The sequence below is a fragment of the Triticum dicoccoides genome, chromosome 5A, assembly GCF_002162155.2.
Source record: "Triticum dicoccoides isolate Atlit2015 ecotype Zavitan chromosome 5A, WEW_v2.0, whole genome shotgun sequence".
Lineage (NCBI taxonomy): Eukaryota > Viridiplantae > Streptophyta > Magnoliopsida > Poales > Poaceae > Triticum > Triticum dicoccoides.
Window position 1 is genome coordinate 21351745 of NC_041388.1, and position 22275 is coordinate 21374019.

The window sequence follows — 22275 nt, forward strand, 5'->3', positions numbered from 1 at the left end:
CTTGTCAAGCCTCCGCCTAAGATGTCATGGCCAATCACGGCTACGGCTTGTTCCTGGCTCGTCTTGCTGCCGCTTGCCATGTCCTCCCATCTCATCCTTGGAATTCCGCCCACCTCCCTTTCTTATCCCGTAAAATCGACTTACACCAATTCGGTTTTTATGCAGCTTACAAATAGCGAACACACCTAATTTTATAGGCATCATGCATTCAAGTCGATTTGTTCGGTACCGATTCTCCATGTCTTTTTAACAACGGTGCACAAAACACCATTTAAAGCCCCTCCGCAAGTCCCAGCACAACACCAAGATAAAATGTCAATGGCTCAAACTCTTGTTTGATGCTTCTAAGATCGCCATGGATGACGAAACAACCATTTCCTGGACAATTATTGAGAGGCCCACAGCACAAAGCCCATTGTTATTGATGTACATAAGTGACGGGTTGTCAACGTTGAGGATGTCAAGTTGGTGGCTAGAGGATATCCTTCCACACAAATTGTGGTAGGACAGGTTCAAGGACTCCAAAGATGTAAGACTTGATAAGCTCGATGGGATTTCTCCGGAGAGGTTATTCTGGGGGAGGTCGAGAGATACCAACAACTGCACAACTCCAATCATGTCTGGTATTTGTCCACTCAATTTTTTCGATGGCAAATTCAAATTCGTTAGTGCGAAAAGAGAAGTGATCGCCATAGGAATTTCACCAGTCAAGGAGTTATTGGATAAATCAACGCTCGCAAAATATACAAGTGTTCTACCATATACAAGTTGTTGTCCGTTTGTAACTACTGATAATATTTCTCTAAGCCAACTAGCCCCCATCTCAATCGATACCTTGGAACAACTATCAATTCCAATGCCTCCAATAGGTCCATCAGTCATATACAATAATTCCTTTTGTACTTTTGTCATAGACGATGTTAGGTTTGATAGATGCCAAGGTATTGCACCAGAGAAATTGTTGGATGAAATATCCAACTAGTGAAGATACATAAGCTCTGGAAAAACTAGCGTGCTATAGCGCCAGTAATAGCACATTATAGTGTGTGTTGGAAATATGAGCAATTTACCAAATAATTTTGCTAGCGGAAATACTAGATAAAGCATGACTAATATAGCAAATTTAAAGCAAGTCATGCAATCTGACAGAGAGAAGATAAACATTGTCTGCATATATGAACTTGAGCTAAACACATCTAGAACAGACACTAGATGAAGTTGCTTAAACGACATAGAACCTAACATACGTAGGGCAGAAACTAGAGCCAAGAACTGTAGCAGGACTTCTAACAGAAAGGAGAAGAGCACGTACGGCACAGCAGCTGCAGAAGCGCTGGACTTGGGGTCGGTGTCCTCGCCTGCCATGTCGTTGAGGAGGTCGTGGACGTCGGGGAAGAAGTCGTCGTCGGGGAAGTAGTCGTCGGCGACCGGATCGTCCGTGATGAAGTTGCCAGTAGTCGTGCTGAGCGCTCCCCAAAAACCTTATCACCCTTCTCCCGTACAGGACTCAAAAGGTGCGGTCTCGGAGGCCTACTGTCCCGACGTGCAGTGCACGCCGCAAGCCGGGATGAGGAAAACAACAGCAGCTCAGAGATGGAACCGATGGCGAGGGAAGGAGTAGTTCTGGTGCGTCTCTCTGGGAGGAGCGACCTCCCTTTTTTAGGCGCAAGAGAAGGAGGCGAGAGGGCAGCGACGGGAGGCGAAACAAAGAGACGGAGATGAAGCGAACAGCCAGCAGCCGAAGGGCTACACCGTTCGCATTCGAACTCCACTTACACAAAAAATCTTTTCAGCTTTCGTGTGACCTTTCGTATACCCTTAGTGCGTGGCAAAAATTTAGATATCGGTTCGGCTCATTCCCGCAACCCGTGACGAGGCGGGCGGCGGAGGAGGAGCGCGCGTGGATATCCCTCTTGTTCTCATGCTTATACAAGTGGGGAAAGAACCTCCCTTATAAGGAGGTCCAACTCCCACTAAACTAGCAATGTGGGACTAAACTTTAGTAGTATCCCTTGCCTTGCACAAATGGGCTAAGTGGGCCTCTAGGATTTATTAGGAATTTATGAAATAGTTATTGAGTTGCCCAAAATAGACTAAATTCCAGCAATCCCCCACCAGATCCTAGAGGCACACAGAAATTTGCCTGTGGTTCCAAAATACTGTTTTATATACCGGTAGTGCAGTGGAGACTGTTAAGTTGAACTTCCACCTAGAACTCTATGCTACACTAGTAAGCAACTTGAACAGTGGACTTGGCCTTGAACTGTAAGTTTTCTGCGAATCTAGCTTCACATAAAGCCTTGACCGATACGTGGCTACCGTGGGTCTTCCCCGCGGGTGGAGCTTATGCGTCATACTCCGTGATCTTTCATGAGTTTACCAGAGAGAACCCTACTCTCATAGATTGTGACATTTGACAATCAGACTCATATAGGTGTGTTCTTCAAAAAATATTCTGCAGGATAACATCTCTACTTAAATAAGCCACTTAGAACACATTAAGATATACATCAACCTGCCATGCGAATTAGGAGAGTATTGCATCTTCATGAAGTGGTATTGTGAATAGTAAGGATACTCTCCTCTCAGTTGGCCAACAACTTGTCTTCCACATCTAATTCACGGGATCTCCGATCACAAAGAATATGTTACCACTATGAACAACTCATATTGTGGGTCTCATACCCATCTCCCTTGATGCATTATCTATCACATTATGTGATAGACCCTTAGTAAAAGGATCTGCCAGATTTTTAGACGCTTGGATATAATCCAATGCAATAACTTCGGAGTTTCTCATTTTCCTGATAGACTTTAACCTTCTCTGAACGTGTCTTGATGACTTCATGGTATCCTTTGAGCTTCTCACTTTCGTAATCACAGTTTGTTTGTCGTAGTTCATAAGGATACCCGGTATAGGTTTCTCAACAACCGGCAAGTCATTCAAGAGCCGACGAAGCCAATCTGCTTCTACCGTAGCTGTATCTAGTGCTGTGAGTTCTGCTTCCATTGTTGACCTCATTTAAGATGGTCTTCTTGCAAGACTTCCAAGAAACAGCACCACCTGCATGAGTGAATACATATCCGCTCGTGGCCTTTATCTCATCAGCATCTGAGATCCAGTTTGAGTCACTATACCCTTCAAGCACCTTTGGGTGCCCGGTGTAGTGAATTCCATAATTCGCGGTGCCTTTCAAATAACGCAAAACTCTCTCTAGAGCTTTCCAATGCACATTTCCTGGTTTTGAGACAAACCGACTCAGTTTGCTAACAGCAAAAGAGATGCCAGGTCTTGTAGCACTGGCTAAATACATAAGCGAGCCAATAATCTGAGAATATTTCAATTAATCTCTAGCAATTCTTCGATTCTTTCGAAGTAACACACTCGCATCATATGGTGTTGGAGAGGGCTTGCAGTCACTATAGCCAAAGCGACTCAAGATCTTTTCCACATAGTGAGATTGAAGCAATGTAACCCCACCATCATCGTCTCTCAACAACTTGATGTTCAGAATGACATCAGCCACTCCTAAATCCTTCATCTCAAAACAGCGAGATAGGAAATTCTTAACCTCCTTAATAACATTCAGATTTGTTCCGAAAATCAGTATGCCATCAACATACAAGCAAAGGATAACTCCCTCGCCCCCACCATGGCGATAGTACACACATTTGTCAGCTTCATTTACAACAAAGCCTGCAGCTGTTAAAGTTCTTTCAAACTTCTTATGCCACTGTTTGGGTGCTTGCTTGAGTCCATACAAAGACTTCAGCAACTTGCACATTTTTCCTTCCTGACCATCTAGTACAAACCCATCTAGTTGTTCCATATAAATTTCCTCGTCCAACTCTCCATTTAGGAAAGCAGTCTTAATATCCATTTGATGAACGAGAAGACCATGCGAGGCAGCTAGTGAAAGTAGAACTCGAATAGTTCAGTCGAGCCACACGTGAGTAAGTATCAAAGAAGTCTTCACCTTCCTTTTGGGTATAACCCTTAGCCACGAGCCGAGCCTTGTACTTTTCAATAGTACCATCAGGCCTAAGCTTTTTCTTAAATACCCACTTGCATCCTATAGCTTTGCGCCCATACGGACGATCAGTTATCTCCCAAGTTTCATTCGCCAAGATGGAATCCATCTCGCTACGAACCGCTTCCTTCCAGTAGTCAGCATCTTCAGATGCATATGCCTCTGAAATAGAACTGGGAGTGTCATCTATGAGATACACAAGAAAATCATCACCAAAGGACTTTGCAGTCCTCTGTCTCTTGCTCCTAGTAGGAACTTCATTGTTCTCATCCACAGGACTTTCAAAGTGTTCCATCGAAATGGCAGGTTCAGTAATTGTAATTGGTTTCTGATTCGATGAACTAGGCATCTCCTGATTAGATGAGGTAGCCATATCCTTCATGGGAAAGATATCTTCAAAGAAAGTCGCATCATTCGACTCCATGATCGTACCGACATGCATGTCAGGTACCTCAGGTTTTACAACCAAGAATCTATAGCCAATGCTATGAAAAGCATATCCCAAGAAAACACAATCAGCTTCCGCTTCTTTGGAATTGGAACATTGACTTTCACCAAACAACCCCAGGTTCGTAGATAAGAGAGTTTTAACCTTTTCTTCTCCCATTCCTCGAATGGAGTTATCTCTTTGTTCTTTGTGGAAACTCGGTTTAGGACATGACATGCCGTCAATATCGCCCCCCCCCCCCACCATGCCTTGAAGAGACCCGATGTGTCTAACATGGCGTTAACCAAATCAGTTAGAGTACGGTTCTTTTTTTCGGCTACCCCATTTGACTGAGGTGAATAGGGAGGCGTCCTCTCATGGATTATACCATGTTCCGCACAAAAAGCATCAAATTCATTGGAAAAATACTCTCCACCACGGTCGGACCTAAGCCTCTTGATTTTTTGATCAAGTTGGTTTTCCACTCCAGCTTTATAGATCTTGAAAAAGTTCAAAACCTCATCCTTAGATTTCAGAAGATACACACGGCAATATCTAGTGGAGTCATCAATTAACGTCATGAAATATTTCTTTCCACCTTTTGTCAAAACACCATTCATTTCACATAGATCTGAATGTATGAGTTCTAGTGGTGCAAGATTTCTCGTTTCCGCAGTCGTGTGGGACTTACGAGGTTGCTTAGCTTGCACACAAACTTGACACTTAGATCCCTTGACAGTGGTGAAACTAGGGATTAAGTTCAACTTCGCTAGTCGCGACATGCAACCAAAGTTAACATGACAAAGACGTGAATGCCACACATTTGATTCACTATTGTTGCAAACATGATTAACAACTTTATTGCAAACGTCTGACAAGGATAAACGAAACAGGCCTCCTGACTCATAGCCTTTACCAACAAAGGTTCCATACTTGGATATTACAAATTTATTCGACTCAAAGACAAGCTTATAGCCATCTCTACACAAAAGAGATCCGCTAACAATATTTTTATTGACGGAGGGGACATAATTCGCGTTCTTCAGCCGCACGATCTTCCCCGAAGTAAACTTCAGATCGACCGTGCCAACACCACGAACAGAAGCACTTGAACCGTTGCCCATCAGCACGGTTGAAGTCCTTGCGGTCTGATAAGACAAAAACATGGAAATATCACCGCATACATGCACAGTAGCACACGTGTCAATCAACCAATCAGGAGAATGACATACTGAAAGAATAGTGGGAAATATACCATACCCATCATCCTTCATGTCAGTGTCTCCAATGACAACATTAGCGGTCTTGCCGCCTTTCCCAGGATGACGCTTGTCATAGCGATTAGGGCAACTAGGAGCCCAATGATCAGGATCCCCACACACATGACAAGCACCTTTCTTCGTGTCATTCTTCTTTTTGAAGTTCATGTGTTGCACAGCCTTGTTCTTCCCATCAAACTTTGCTTTACCATCAAACTTGCCCTTGTTCTTGAACTTGTGGGGCTGGAAGTTCTTCTTCTGTACCAAATTGGCACTAGATCCTCCCTCAATACCTCGAGCACGTGTGTCCTTTGCTCTCGCCTTTTCTTCCACATCAAGAGTACCAATGAGATCTGGAACGGAAAACTCCTGTCTCTTATGCTTCAGTAAGGTAGCAAAGTTCCTCCACGAAGGAGGAAGCTTAGCAGTGATACCCCCGGCAACAAACTTGTCCGGTAGCATGCAGTTGAAGTGCTCAAGTTCTCTAGCAAATGACTGTATTTCATGAGCCTGCTCAACCACGGAGCGATCTTTAGTCATCCTGTAATCATAGAATTGCACCATGATGTACAGCTCAGTGTCGGCATCCGAGACCCCAAACTTGACCTCGAGTGCATCCCACATATCTTTTCCATTATCAATTGACGCATAAGCATCAACTATATTCTCACCAAGAACACTCAAGAGAGCAGCTTTAAACAGTGTATCCATTTTTTGAAAAGCGTGTGCCTGTTGAGCATCAAGCTCTCCTTCAGGTTTGCCGAGAGTGGCGTCATAGCAACTCATGGTTTGAAACCATAAGACTGCTCTCACGCGCCACCTCTTATAGTGGATACCCTCAAATATAGGAGGTCTCATGGAAGCAGCAAAACCACTTGGTGTAAATTGCCTATAATAAGGTTTTTGGATTGTTGGAAATATAAGCAATTTACCAAATAATTTTGCTAGCGGAAATACTAGATAAGGCATGACTAATATAGCAAATATAAAGCAAGTCATGCAATCTGACAGAGAGAAGATAAACATCATCTGCATATATGAACTTGAGCTAAACACATCTAGAACAGACACTAGATGAAGTTGCTTAAATGACATAAAACCTAACATACGTAGGGCAGAAACTAGAGCCAAGAATTGTAGCAGGACTTCTAATAGAAAGGAGAAGAGCACGTACGGCACAACAGCTGCAGAAGCGCTGGACTTGGGGTCGGTGTCCTCGCCTGCCATGTCATCGAGGAGGTCGTGGACGTCGGGGAAGAAGTCGTCATCGGGGAAGTAGTCGTCGGCGACCGGATCATCCGTGATGAAGCAGCCAGTAGTCGCGTTGAGCGCTCCCCAAAAACCTTATCACCCTTCTCCCGTACAGGACTCAAAAGGTGCGGTCTCGGAGGCCTACTGTCCCGACGTGTGGTGCACGCCGCAAGTCGGGATGAGGAAGACAACAGCAGCTCAGTGATGGAACCGATGGCGAGGGAAGGAGTAGTTCTGGTGCGTCTCTCTGGGAGGAGTGACCTCCCTTTTATAGGCGCAAGAGAAGGAGGCGAGAGGGCAGCGACGGGAGGTGAAACAAAGAGACGGAGATGAAGCGAACAGCCAGCAGCCGAAGGGCTGCACCGTTCGCATTCGAACTCCACTTTCGCAAAAAATCTTTTCAGCTTCCGTGTGACCTTTCGTATACCCGTAGTGCGTGGCAAAAATTTAGATATCGGCTCGGCTCATTCCCACAACCCGTGACGAGGCGGGCGGCGGAGGAGGAGCGCGCGTGGATATCCCTCTTGTTCTCATGCTCATACAAGTGGGGAAAGAACCTCCCTTATAAGGAGGTCCAACTCCCACTAAACTAGCAATGTGGGACTAAACTTTAGTAGTATCCCTTGCCTTACACAAATGGGCTAAGTGGGCCTCTAGGATTTATTAGGAATTTCTGAAATAGTTATTGGGCTGCCCAAAATAGACTAAATTCCAGCAGTGTGTAGAGAGTTGTCTCGCTAAATTGATCAGTGTACAATGTCTAATAGCACGCTATAGCGCGCTAATAGCATATTTTCAGGTGCGATGCTGTTTTGTGTAGAATGCGTTTTTTTTCTTGTACATAAGGCTTACGTTGACTGGAATATCAGAAAAAATTGCAGTGTGGTCCAAAGTACAAACATAATTTCCCCAGATCTCCTATCCATGTATGCAATCTTCCAGACAACTTGTTCCATGCAAGATCCAAAACTCCAAATCTGTGAATCTGCAAAAATGCCGAGAATTTTCTGTTGTTACCGGACAGAAGAAATTGTATTTTTTGCATGTCAAAACATTGAGAAATTTCACCCGCCAAAACATTGTGCGACAAATCTAGGCTCAATAACTGTAGATTCTGGGATGTACCCACCAATTCGATTTGAATAGATAAGCAACATTTGAAGCCGGGGAGCGTCAAAATGTGAAGGTATCAGTCCTGAAAAGTTATTGTTGGAGATGTCGAACCTGTTGATATTTGTCAGCAACCAAGGCATTGAACCGGTGAGCTGGTTTGAACTTAGGTAGAGTCTTTTAAAAGACATGCCATCTAGATGTGTTGGCAAGCTGCCACTTATTTGGTTATTAGAGATGTCAAGAGCCGTCTGTGAAAATGTATCTGTCTGTGAAAATGTATTCCAAAACCAATCACAAAGTTTGTCCTCTAAACAGTGCTTTAAAGTCAAGTTCAGAGATTCCCCATAGCAAAATATTTTCAGAAATGTATCTGTCTGTGAAAATGTATTCCAAAACCAATCACAAAGTTTGTCCTCCATCAGTGCTTTAAAGTCCTCTAAACCAGCAACTTTTCATGTGCACATTGCAGCAACCCCTCCATCAACACCACTATATCTTCATTCATAACATTTTCAGAGAGGGCAAGGATTTGCAAACAGCGAAGGTTTTTAAGAAGATTTTGAAGGTTTCCAGTTCTATTCAGATTGTTGTTTGACAAATCAAGTACCCTGAGTGACGTCATGTTTCCTAGTGCGTCCGAAAATTCTCCAAATAACTGGTTCCCACCAAGACTGAGGTATTTCAGACTCGTCACTTTCCAAAACCAACTTGGCACAATTGAGTGGTCTAAATAATTCAAGGACAGATCAAGCTTCTCAAGTTTCGTGAGGTTAAGGAAGGGAAGCGATACATTCAGAAAAAAAAAAAGAGGAAGGGAAGCGATTGTGTAGTATCAAGTGAACATTCAGCAAGGTTGGTAACACTTAGAGATGGAACGATATTCAAGGTACGAGGCCGGTCAGCTATACTCGAGAGATTTATTCCGCTCAATAAGGTAGCTTTGTTAACCAGATGATGTTCGTTGAGTACATTTCAGAATAATCATCCTGACCAAGGTCAAGATGCTGCACATGTTACCAAACTGACAAGGAATTCTACCAGTAAATGGCACCCCAGAGAGGCTAAGATGTCTCAGGTTCTCCATGGAGCCCAAGAACAGAGGAATGTGGGTGTTTGGCCCTAGCAAGCAGTTCATGCCAAGATCCATGTGCTCTACATGCTTCAAGGAAAGCAGAGAGGGACTTATCTCGCCGAACAATGAATTAGCATCACCGCGCCCATCGATTCACGGACTTGTATTGCATAGACGGAGCTTGATGACATGGCCGATTCTGTTGCTGCAACTGACACCACTCAACCGGCAGTAATCTAGAGATGTTTTTGGCCATACCATAGAGCCTACGGTCAAAGTCCTTCAGGGTTCATACAATTCTGTGGCCAGACACTAGATGTTAGGAGCCACCAGCCGCTAGATCTAGATTACTTGCCTGCCTGCACTGTCAAAGTCACTATTCAATTACCGGAGCAGTCTTTAAACATTCCAGCATAAATAGCACAAAATAAGATAGTACTCCCGGCAGATGGGGGATTATGATCCTCCAAAATCGAACAAACCTCCTCACATCTGTATATATGTTATACTACAATACTCCCTCCGTCTCATAATATAAAAACATTTTTTACACTAGTGTAGTGTAAAAAGCGCTTTTATATTATAGGACGGAGGGAGTACTATTTTTGGCCAAAATTTTTACAGGCAACGGCAGGGGCACTGCCAATTTCATAAAGAAGGGGAAGGGGTATGGACCAAGGCCCCAAACATCAGTACAAAACAATGCCGCTGAACCACAGGATACAGGCAAAGCACACAAAACTCAGGCCTCCTTTGATTTAGAGGAATCTTATAGGAATTTCATAAGATAGGATTTCTGTAGGAAAAATTCCTTTAGAGCCCTTTGGTTTGTAGGAATGAAATCCTATTCCTGTGGAGGAATTCTTCCTATCCTCCACATTTCATAGGAAAATAAACATTAGGCCTCCTTTGGTTTGGAGGAATTTTATAGGATTTTCGTAGGATAGGATTTCTATAGGAAAAATTCCTTCAGAGCTCTTTGGTTTGTAGAAATGAAATCCTATTCCTATGGAGGAATTCTTCCTATCCTCCACATTTCATAGGAAAACAAACATTAGCCTAGACTCAATGGAAAAAATCCTATGGTGTGAATCAAAGGGCATCTCTTTTTCTATTCCTATGCATAGGATTTGAGATGCATGTCATCTCATTTTCTATGACTTTCCTATTCCTATGATTTTCCAATCCTATGAACCAAAGGAGGCCTTAGTCTAGACTCAATGGAAAAAATCATATGATGTGAACCAAAAAGCATCTCCTTTTCTATTCCTACTAGGATTTGAGGTACATGTCATCTCATTTTCTATGACTTTCCTATTCCTATGATTTTCCTACCCTATACCAAAAGAGGCCTCAAACTGAAGCAAAATAGGAAATGACCCAGGAAAATAACAAGAACAGAATAAAACACAGATGGGCAGGCCTCAATTGATAGCCTCCCAAAACAGCGAAATCTCATCTCTTGCCATGTCCGCAACTGTTTCCGAGGAGCATCTCTCCCCCTCAAAACTACGGCGATTGCGTTCCGTCCAAAGGTTCCATGCCACATATGCTACCAGAGACTTAGGCCACCAATCCAAGATGGAAATGGTACTCAAGGCAAAGTTGGACGCCTTGTCGTCGGTTCTGGAGAAGCATGCCAAATCTCCTTAGCAAAAGAATCATGAGATGGGCCGCCGTCTCGGCAACTTGGTCACACAACATGCAGCGAGCAGGGTGAGGCCAGTCCCTCGCTAGCAGCCTATCCGCAATTTTTTGCCAAATTTACACGCTGCTTGACGATTATATGCAAGTAACCAACAATCTGAAGCACAGCCTCACAAAAAGCTAAAATGACAAATCATATAAATCAAGACATGAAAACCCTATAAAATCTTATAAATCGAGACATGAACTCTTATGTCCACGGCTCAGCAATGGAAAGTAATCTTGTGAACATCGTATGCTAAAACACTTGACCAGTTACGAGTCCTAGAAGCCATTTGGACCGTCGACAAAAGGAAAAAAAAAAAAGAAGCAAACATTAATATGTACAGCATGATAACAAGCCAGACCTCTTGTTCCAACATGGGACATGAAGATTGTGCACCGCTGTCTTCTATTGAGCCATTTCCTTTTGCCTTTAGACTATCTGGCTCTTCCTCGATCTCTACCGAAGCTACAGATGCCACTGCGCGCGCTGACCAACAAGCATCTCCCCAAGAACAATCATGCTGTCGCTGAAATACCATTATAAGAAACTCAGTGCCACAATCAACCAAAAGCCTAATAACAGGTCTATTAAAAAGTAGAGTAATATAATCTGCATGCTGCACGGAAGATAAAGCTCATATTGTTCCTGGTCATATTCCGTAAAAATTTCCTAATCATGTGTTAAAAGGGTGTTTGGAGCTCAATAATTTAAACAGATAGATAAAAGAAATTCAGGACTTACACAGGATGACGTTGCTTCCGATCCTTTTTTGGCAGCCTCTAGGAATAAAGAACAAAATGCACAATAATGCAAAAAGAGACGACGTGCACTTGAGCAAAAGAGTCCCACTAGCTTTTATACCGGGGAGACGGAGAGCAGGAACTCTGGCATCAACCTCTGCAGCAGTATGCCGCAGTAGGGGCAACGAGGAACAGCAGGTGCTGAATAAAGTGACGATTCATCATCTGGATCGGCAGCATCCAACAAGGGAGATGTCTTCATGGTGAAATAGGTCTCGGGCACAAGCTTATCAACCATTCCTCCACAACATACACAGTACCAGGTTGGTTCCAGAACAGAACATAAGCGCATCGATGCTGCACATCTTGACAGCTTGTGCCTTTCGGTGGGAACAATAGCAGGATCGACACTTCCACACAAGGCTATGTCAGGTGACTCGAAGTGAACCGGTGCGGAGCAATAGGCACATGTTTCTTTAGCTGAGTATTCACACACAGAGTTGATCCTGCAACAGAAAAACAATTTAGAGCAGATATACTGAATGCCCAATTTTACAGTTCAATGAACTGACAAAACTAATACTCCCTCCGTCCCATAATATAAGAACGTTTTTGACACTAGTGTAGTGTTAGAAACGTTCTTATATTATGGGACAGAGGGAGTAGATTACTTTAGCTCCTTGAAGTAGTGAAATCAGCTTATAGAGTAGATGAACAATGAATCTAGCAAAACTGAATACCTGCTACCAAGACGTTTAATTGTCGAACTGAGAGACCTGAGCTGATTATGCACTCCTCCACTGTTCATAGACACCCAAGAACGCATCTGGGCAACGCCAACAGGGAACCACATGTTTTCAGCACATGTGCCCTTGAGAAAATATGACTTTCGATTCAAGACAGCAGCAAAAGTGAAAGCCACAAGTCTCTCTCGTAGCTCTCTTTCGCTGCTCAACAGAAGACTGCTCCACAAATCAGTTGACGTCCTATTACCATTTTCTCCAGCAGGATCACGAAGCATTACTTTCCTACAAATGATATTCAGCAGGTGTAGCTTCCGCGAGCTGACATTGGACATCATGTCCTTTCTACACTGACACAGGTTATCGATAGAAACACGTTGTTGATCATCTGAAAACAAATCTGAGACCCATTTATGCATTAGTGTCTCCAGAAATGCTGGTGCGGATTTCATGAGCACTTGTAAAGCAGCTATGACGTCCCATAAGACAAGTCCAGTTTCACATTTTTCATAATTCTTCAATGACCAAAGAATGTTGGAACCCCACCATAAGAAGTTAGTCTCGGATGACTTTGCAGATTGTTTGTTGGAGATATAAATGTCCTTGTTTAGTGGAATGCCAAGGAACTGACCACCAATCCAAATGAACTCAACCACTGCCTTTTGTGTCCTGTTGTTTTTGTTCACCAAAACGTTACCATGATGAATTGATGATGGACTTTTATCCCAAAGCAGTCAATACATGAAGATTTCTATTACAAGACCCCAGTACATCCTATACTAAGCTCATAAATAATACCTGGCTTGATACATCTGATCTAGCATATTTGGATCCAAGCTGCGGACCTGAAAGAGACAATATCCATCAATTGGTGTAGCATATGTACACAAGCTCAAGTGCACAAGTCGCAGTTGAGCAACATATGTCAGATTTAAGGAACAACCAACAGCATACCACAGCAATCATTACTTCTCCAGGTGCAAGTGTAAGACCAAAGCATTGATGAGATACTACTGAGAGCTGCATGAACATTTGAGATACCAGTTAGTGTGATACAAGCTCACACATTCAGGAAAAAAACGAAGGTCAACGAGGAGTCTCAGTTTTACATCTATTGATTCTTTTAGCTCTGGGAAATTTGTGTGCACGGGAACTTCTTCAAGTTGATTTTTTCCAAAGATCCAACAGCGTGCAGAATTATCCTGATAAAGATGGAAAATTTGCAGAATCCGCATGAAAAGCAAAGTTTAGGATGACACAAAATAATACTGTGCAGTATAATACAATTCAGGTGCAAGAAAAGAACATGGACAAGGGAGTTATTATTAGAAGCATATTTGTGAAAAACTAAAGTAACTCCATCAAATACATAAGACATCTAAAGGGACTTGTAAATGTTTAGCAGTTACAAGTTTGAAACGAAGCTTGAATAACAGTACCAAAAAGGTATCAGGATAAGCACAGTACTACTAGTACATAGCCAACAGTACTAATACAACATATATGTCAAGGGACCAAGACAGCAGTCATTGACTAATTATCCATAACTAGGTCAAGTGGTTAACTAGCCTTTTAGCTTGGAATAACTTTCAACATGCCATAGCAACATGTCATATGATGGCATTGACATGGGATGTTCACATGGTATTGGTTGCCAGTTGACAACTTGACATCAGTATCCATCTCACAATATAAGTAATGATTATGTTGTTAATTCTAGCATATTTGGAGCGTTTCAGTAACTTTAACAACCAAATCCGCACATACTACCCATACTACCATAGTAACAAAATTTGTTAGGACTTCACATAGTAGTATTGCCGCTCCCTGTGGGAGCCAAGGGACCGGCTAAGGTAACCTACTAGGAGCCGTAGGAGAGGACACAATTTCATGATTAATTTTTTTTACCCTACCACAATCAGAAGGAATAATCACAGAGTTGCGACAAGTTAATGCACCTGACTGCAGCTGTATAAACAGTGGCCATCTAAACCCCACGATAAACCTGTCACCTATGGTAGTGTTGACAATTAGTTGAATTTTATTGGAGAGAAAAGGCATTCGATTACAATGAAATGTTACCACTCGATCATGTGCATGACATTCACTGCTATTCTCAACTTTGTTGCTGCACAGGTCCAATATCCATGTTTCCAGTGATCCAGATACTCTTCCAACTGCCAAATTAACCTCGCGTCGAGGCTGAGCTGGTGTGGACAATGAAATTGATGAGACAGGAGCTGATGAATTAGTGGTCACCTGAAGAGAGGAACATTTCAGAATTGAGTATATAATTAGAGCAGCCACAACAATAAAGCTAAAGACAAGCATGCCTATATTCATTGGATGTTGCATCAATTAGGGTCGAATATCCACCTATATGCAACAAAATATAAACACAGGTACAAGATGTTGCTTAATATGTACCTCTGCAACTAACGAAAATGACACTTCTTTCGCATCTGTACATTGATTCAATCCTTCGATGTCACCTGACCATATCTTCACACTGAAAAAAGTTCATGGAAAATCATTGATCGCGCAGGTTCTATGCTGCTGATCTAGCATCCAGGACTTCTTGCGAAATAGCACGAAACATCTTATTTAATTAATTAAACATAGTTATCCTTTTCCACATGTCATGAATCAAGCTCAATGAAACCATTTAAAGACAAATGATAGGTTTGCAACATTTACAAAGAATAAGTATAATGTGCTTACCTTCCATCCGAGCATCCAGTTACTAAAAGCAATGAAGACTTTGAAGATCTTGAACATGAAACTTCCCAGCTCATGGCACAAACCGATGAATTATGAGCTTGAAGAACCGCAACGAATATTGGATCTTTGGTAACAGTGCAAACATCTATCGTGTAGTGCTCGGGCTTATTTATTTTCCAAAATGAAACATCCCCAGACTTTGAGCCAACAGCAAGAATGCACCAATGAGAAATAGCGTTGTGTGATGGCAAAACTGGTGACCATGCAACTACGAGAGAAGACAAAAGTGCATTGCGACATGAATATTGTTTTGCTGTGATCAGAGGAAGAATTTTGTTTTCTCCATTGCAAGAGAATGCTTCTTTGGTATTTTGTGAGCCAGCTTGCGCAATTACGACAGCCATTTGATGCACAGGCCTGTCAATCTGGAATCACAATTGGGCCAAAGTTAAATCCAGAATCAGAACCATGTTTGTGAGTTCAAAATAAGAACAATTTGACAAAATAACACGCTTTTCCTATGCCTTTGCTCTAGAAGCACGCCTTTCATTGTCCTTGCCAGAATCGCACATATTTGGATGACAGTTAGACAAAATGACAGTGTTATTTTTTCTCATTTTTTTCATTCTGATGAGGTCACATGCCAGAGTTTTTAGGACGAAAATGTTCCTGGTATTTTTTCTGTAGCATGCTCCCATTTCAATCTAAAAAAGACCGGTCGATTGATTAGGGCCAGTACGTGCAACCTGGAGAGAAGAAAGAGCAGAGGGCATATTCATCCAACAAAGTCTGACATGTGGCCCTAAAACACAAAAATGAGAAGAAGAAAAAACACAAACTGTGTCATTTTGTCTACTTGTCATCCAAATGTGTCATTTTGGCAAAGATAATGGAACATGTGCCTTTGAAGCAAAGTCAAAGAAAAACTGTGTCATTTTGTCAAATTTCTCAAATAAATCAAGTTAAACTGAACATAAGCCTACATATCAACATGTAAAAACTACCTTTTTCATAGGTATCTTCGTTAATGTAGGGCATGGATTCAGAGAGAAGTCTGCATCCTTTGAAGTATCATCTCCATCATCATCATCATAAACATAGCCTTCAACTCTACAATCAGTCAAAATCCACTTCAAAAAAATTCAGGCACAAAATTGTTTTGAATGGTCATTCAGGCACAAATGTTGGCATTTCAAATGAAAATAAAATAAATCAGTTGAAGACCAAAACATATGATAGTAATGGGTTTGAAAGTTGAAACCGAACACCCCTATGTACCTTATTTATGTGTGCTACATGAGGCTGATATATCAACAGTTGGCACTAGATAATAGCTAAGATGAATAGCTTTTAGCAATGACGTGCACCCTTAGCTTGGCTTGCCTTATTTCTCAGATTAACTATCAATACTACAACAGAAAAACGTGCATAGCTTTCCCATTGCAGCGTAGATTTATAACCACACAAGGTGACATACATTCCTTTAGATAATGAGCCAGGTTTAGGTGCTTTGTAAACATGGCAAAACTTTGAATGCTCCTTTTCAATTCTACTAAAAGATATGTCAATGCTTATTGCTGAAGCTCGACATAGCTAGAGCCTTAGATACTGTGGCGTGGTCATTCCTTTTCGAGCTCCTTAGGTATAAGGGCTTTGCAAACCAGTGGTGCTCTGTTACTGCAATCTACTAACTTCTTATGATTGGAGGCCAACATTGCTCACTAAGCATTGGACTTCACTCACAGAGAAAATGCCAAATGCAATAAAGGTATAATCTGTCTCCCAGAAAAGAAGTGTTGGAAGTGTGAGGCCCAGAGCAAACTTCTAGACCCATATTTCTCTACAGTCGCTGTTAATATGATCTAGAACTGTCCTGGCATGCAAATCTTTTCACAGAAATTACTTCCCTGTCACCAAGCCACTAAGGCATGTGAATCGATCTTATCATTTTTCTTGAACTAACCCCTTTGGATTATCTTGTTTTTTTTCAAAACTTAGTTATGTTTTTCAGTGAAAATTGTAAAGCTTTGATGATTTAACAGACAGTACCATTCACCTTACTGGCTTCCTTTTTCTCCGTCCAGGACCCCTGCGAGAAAGAGGTTCTTGCAATTCATCGGCGTATCCTGTGTCCAGTGTGTGCTTGTTATTTAACTTTTCCTAATATATGAAGGGAAAAAATCATGACGATATTCTATGATAATCAAGAAAACCAATCACAGTGTTCAAGTGGAAGGGAGCATACCTGAGGAGCGTGGTCAATATTTGCTTTTTCCTAATGTATGAGAGAAAACTGTCAACAACAAAATTCTACAATAATCAGGGAAACCTCAGTGCTCAGGTGGAAGGGAGCGTACCTGAGGAAATGAATCTGGACCATCATCCTCTCCGAAGTTAATATTTTGGTAATAGTTAAACAACAATTGAGATATATCCGCAACCTAACCAACCAATTAGGAGTTGATGAGCATAATTGTAGATGTGGCCTAGACCAAGTGATAACTCCACAATGACAGAAGAAAATAAAATTGAAATGAAAACAGGAAATATTAACTTTGGCAAGAACAAACTTGTGGGAGATTAATAAAAATGAAAAATATTATGACCCAAAAATTGTAATGTACAAGTTTCTTGTTTGTAACAGGTTAAAAAAAGGTATTAACATATAAAACTTGACTGCAAACTAGGTGAAACTGTTAATGGTGAGCTATTGATATAAATAAATTATTATAGGGTCCATATGCATAAGGATCATGCAAACTTTAGTCCCAAGTATACAGAAAAATGAGAAATATGGTGGGTACCGATTCTAACTCCAGATGCCTTAATATGAACTACTTTAGCCAAACAGGTTTACCTTAACCCAGTCATCACAAAATTCAGAAACTGGCGGACGGTAAAGATTCACGTGACCATCAACAGTACAGACAGCCAACAAACAACTGAAATAATGATCCATATACAAAAATATTAGGCGAAAAGATGAATACATGAATCTAATATATCAGTCAACAGAAATTACCCAGAATTAGGAGCAAATCCTTGTTGAGACCATGAAACAGACCGTGCACATGGTTCAGTATCACGCGCTAAGGATGTTGGCACTAAACTTGGTTCAAAGAGATCTGCAAATGTTCAGAAGATTTCAAATGAAACAAAAATTTCTGTTTTTCAATTGTCGTAAAGTAGCCAACTTCTGAAATGTCATCCAGATATTCTATTATAGTCCCAAAAAAACAAGTGGTATTTTCACTTCATTCGAACAGCATACTAGCATATCATATTCTCACTGCAATATCAATGTTAACAAACTTGTTATTACACTACACCTGAACAATTCTTCAATATTTGCCACAGATTGAAACAAATCGATATATCAATCATCATCGTCCTTTGGAGTTGGCCCTTGACGATCTCAACAAAAGCACTGACTGAATTCCTCGTTTCAAAATGTCAAATTGCTTACGATGTGTCCAAACTAACACTACGAGTTGAATTCTCACAAGATTTATTATAATGACCATGCAACCATAATCAAAAGACTCTCAGGATGAAATAATTATTTCACCCCATTGTGCCTATCAAACTGCATGAGTACTCTTCTAACATGTACTACAATACGCATTCAACATAGGACCTACCTTCCCTGTTAACCACTCCGATGGGAAAAGGATCCCTAGGGCGAAGCACAACGAGTCCGCGAGGCCCGTCAAGTGCTGCCGGGTTCTAGAAGGAAAACATAACGAATGCAAAGGTCAATCCAACAGACTAATTATCATAATGCCTGAGAAAGAAGTGAATGCAGCGCAATAGGGTGCTGAAATTGCCCGTACCAGGATAGTGACGATGTGGCCAGAGGCAACAGCCACCAAGTTGTCGCTTGACCAGGTGATGGCGTCTGGGTAGGACGGGGAGGCAATCAGGGTGGTGGCCTGGTAATGCGGAGCCATGGCACCGATGCCGGAGAAACCTCAGAGCATCAAACCCTGCAAAACGCATGCCATATGAGCTAGGGATTATAGTTCAGAATCGCCTGGAGCTAATTTCATGTTCATCGTATAAGCTGAAAAGGTTTGAGCTTGGGATACAGTGTTGTCCATTACAGAGTCGCATCAGTCAGAGGTGAGAAAAATGCAGCGCGGACAGGGGGAGGGGCAGGGAGCGAACGATGTTGCGATAACGGCTATGGCGCCAGGTTGCACGTGCGGGCGGCGGGCGGCGCTGCACGACCGGTCTCCGTTCTCGGCCCCCGCCGCCCCCCGCTCTCCGGTGCCACCTCCGCCGCCGCTCGCGCAGAGAGAGAGAGAGAGAAAGAGAGAGGGGGGGCAGGGCATCCCGGGGAGGTAGATGAGAGGAGGCACTGACCTACAACTCGCCGTCACCGCCGCCGCCGCCGCCGCCGAGAGAGAGGGAGAGGGGATTCGGGGAAAGGTTTTGTTTTTACGAAAAGGCCATCCGTCAATTGGAAAATTCGAAACAGAGCCCTCACGTCCTCTCAAGTGAACAGTAACACCAGAAGAAGAAAAAAGACAATCGAAATATCTGTTTTCTAAAGATGTATTTCTCAAAAAAAATCGTGTGGAAACAACACACGTTGTGATCTGGACAGAAAGAAAATTTGGTCCGGAAAAGCTACTTTTCATAGAATAGATTTTGTTATGTTCCCCCGAAAGATCACAACATGTTTTGCTTTCTCACGAAAATTCGCACGTGATGTTGGAAACATGTATTTTATATTAGGAAAATTGCCCGTGCGTTGCAACGGGAGAATAAAAATCGACGTGCTTTGTGGTAAAGCAAACATCAATTATCATTAATCAGGCTGGAGAGATAGAGGTTAAGTATGACGATGACAAAAATCATGAATCAATTAACAATAGGACTCTTTGGGGCGCCAGATTAACTATTGTACTATCACCAGACAATAAAAATGTTGTGCATGCAACACTTCCAAAATAATTTTACCTAGATATAATTATTGATGTTCCTTCATAGCATTAATGTTTGGGGCAAAAGTGTGTATAAGGTGGTTGTCAAGTTCCTTCATACCACATCCAATACGCAGCCCTCTTTAGGGACTTCAAGCATGGCATCCTTTTCATGATCCGGAACAGTAGTATTATTAAGATCAACTAAAGACTTTATTGTCATGACACGTATATACCTGTGTTTTGGCGTTGATGGTTCATTATGCACTTATATGAACCGGAATCAATTGCGTCGAGAGACAATTTATTTGATATTTACTTTACTGAACATGCAAGCATATATGTTTTTGTTGTGTGTGCCCTACTTTGTGTATATATGTTAGGTCAACTCCAACAGGCGACCCCAAACAGAAGTCTATTTTGTCCGGATTTTGTCATTTGGTTTGGGTAAAGGAGCACCGTTAGGCCTCTTTGCAGACGCGTTGGCAGTGCGTCCAACGCCGACGATGCATTTGGTCCGCTCGGCCGGACGGCCAAATGTAGACAATTTTTATTCTCAATAATATAGTTTCAGAACCGAATAAAAGCACTCATTGCATATAATTTACAACCAAATAAATTACATAGTGTCATAATAATAAATAATTTAAATTCCGGATATACAAATATAGCAACCAAATTCGATTTGTGTCCGTTTCACCTCAAACGGACGCGGTCGGTGAAATGGGTCGCTCATTGAATTTGGCCTTAGTTCAACTTTTTTATCTAATACTAATCCATAAACAGAGTAAAATTGAACCTTAAAACAAAAATAATTCTGCATGCTAACACACGGTATGATGGACTCGGAGACTTTAATCGTCAACCTGCGCTAGCAAAAAAATAAATAAGAACATGCGCTAGCTAGCTGTCACACATCGGCTTGCCTAGAAGAAACCAGACTCCAGGTGTCCTATAGAGTCTGTCGTCGCAACCTTATCTCCTCATTCTCTCGTTACAGAACAACCCAACTCCCCCTAGGACACGCCGCTGCTGCCGCCAGGATTCTCTCCTCCACGCATCTCCCGCACACCCGCACCACCTCCGCACGCCAGCGGATTCCGCGCTCCACCGGCGGCCGCCAGCGCTCCAGCTTCAACAGCCACTATCGGCCCCTTTTTCTGGTTTTTCAGATCAGATTGGCTCCGTCACTCCTCCCGCTCGAGGCCGCCGTCGCAGCTCGAGCCTCGAGCACCGCCGTCGCTGCACCCCCCTTCACCTCCAAATCAGACACGGGTCGGTCTTGCGCCCGAGCAGGCGCCGCCCACGGCCCGCAGCCCATGAGCAACATGTCAACGCCCACGGCCCACCGCGCTGTCGAGCGTCTCCGGCAAAGTCGCGCCGTCGGTGAGCCCTCCCCCTCCTCCATCTCTCTTCTCTCTCCCGCGCTTCTTTTCTCTAAGATCTCTCTCTGTCTTCTATTTTTCAGCAGATAGAGAGGACCATGGCCGCCTGAAGCCCGAGCGCCGCCGGCGTCCAGACCCCTCCACGCCATCCCCATCTCGCCGAAAACCTGCATCAAGTCTCCCATCCAGCGCCCGCGCCACCCTTCGGCCCCCGCCCCGCAGCTCTACACCACGAGTGCTTCGGTCGCCTCGCGACCCGCCGGTGTCCAGACCCCCTCCACATCATCCCCATCTCGCGGAAGACCTGCATAAAGTCCCGTCCAGCGCCCGCGCCACCCATCGCCCTCGCCCCGCTGCTCTGCTATTCGAGCGCTTCAACCGCCTCGTGCCCGAAGCAGAGGAGAGGAGCTCCCTGCCACGAGCCTCTCCAGCGCCGGCAGCACTTCAGCCGCCTCGTGCCCGAAGCAGAGGTGAGGAGCTCCCCCTGCCATGAGCCTCTCCAGCGCCGGCAAACCAGCAGGGCGCCCCTTCCTTGGCTCCTACGGCGTGGACGCCGGCGGCAAGCTGCGGCCCCGAGAAATCCATCGACGGCGGCTCAGATCCCGGCCAACCCCAGCAAACCCTCAACAGGAATGCACCACGGGCCCCGCCGCTTGGTCCCCAGCCCTCACGGCCGCGCAGGACTCCCGCACCGGCGGCAGCCCCGAGGGGCCTCCAAGCCGATGCGCGAGCCGACACAGGGGAGGGGTTGGCCCCGAGAGCGGGAACCCGGCGACTCCGTCGGACAGGAGCTGGGCGGCGCCGTCCATCATCGCCCCCGTTTGGCGCATCGATGGGAAATGGGTGCGGGCGCGGCTGCGGTGCGCGGCGCGTCGGCGGCGGGCGGCGGGCGGTGCGCAGTGAGGCTGGGCG

General features: G+C 43.6%; 1 protein-coding gene and 1 pseudogene across 1 annotated transcript; both read right to left on the bottom strand.

The window, feature by feature from the left end:
- Positions 1-271: 271 nt before the first annotated feature.
- Positions 272-11322, bottom strand: LOC119299076 (annotated as a pseudogene).
- Positions 10999-19504, bottom strand: LOC119298855. Its single transcript, XM_037576159.1, has 19 exons — positions 19416-19504; positions 18884-19036; positions 18692-18776; positions 18073-18175; positions 17908-17992; positions 17408-17491; positions 17296-17325; positions 17107-17210; positions 16055-16160; positions 15051-15475; positions 14757-14838; positions 14412-14588; positions 14288-14341; positions 13439-13531; positions 13284-13349; positions 13128-13174; positions 12327-12998; positions 11588-12092; positions 10999-11372 (listed from the first exon to the last, which is right to left on the bottom strand). Exons 2-18 carry the CDS (start codon positions 18998-19000, stop codon positions 11702-11704), a joined length of 2721 nt encoding a protein of 906 aa, XP_037432056.1. The 5' UTR covers positions 19001-19036; positions 19416-19504; the 3' UTR covers positions 10999-11372; positions 11588-11701.
- Positions 19505-22275: the final 2771 nt, after the last annotated feature.

Excerpts from the sequence above, each read along its gene's own strand:
- LOC119298855 (XM_037576159.1), bottom strand. The coding sequence starts at position 19,000 with ATGGCTCCGCATTACCAGGCCACCACCCTGATTGCCTCCCCGTCCTAC. Across the intron at positions 14,342-14,411 it reads GTCATGCACATGATCGAGTG|GTGACAGGTTTATCGTGGGG; the intron begins GTAACATTTCAT and ends ACACTACCATAG. Across the intron at positions 13,532-14,287 it reads GTTTATACAGCTGCAGTCAG|GATAATTCTGCACGCTGTTG; the intron begins GTGCATTAACTT and ends CATCTTTATCAG.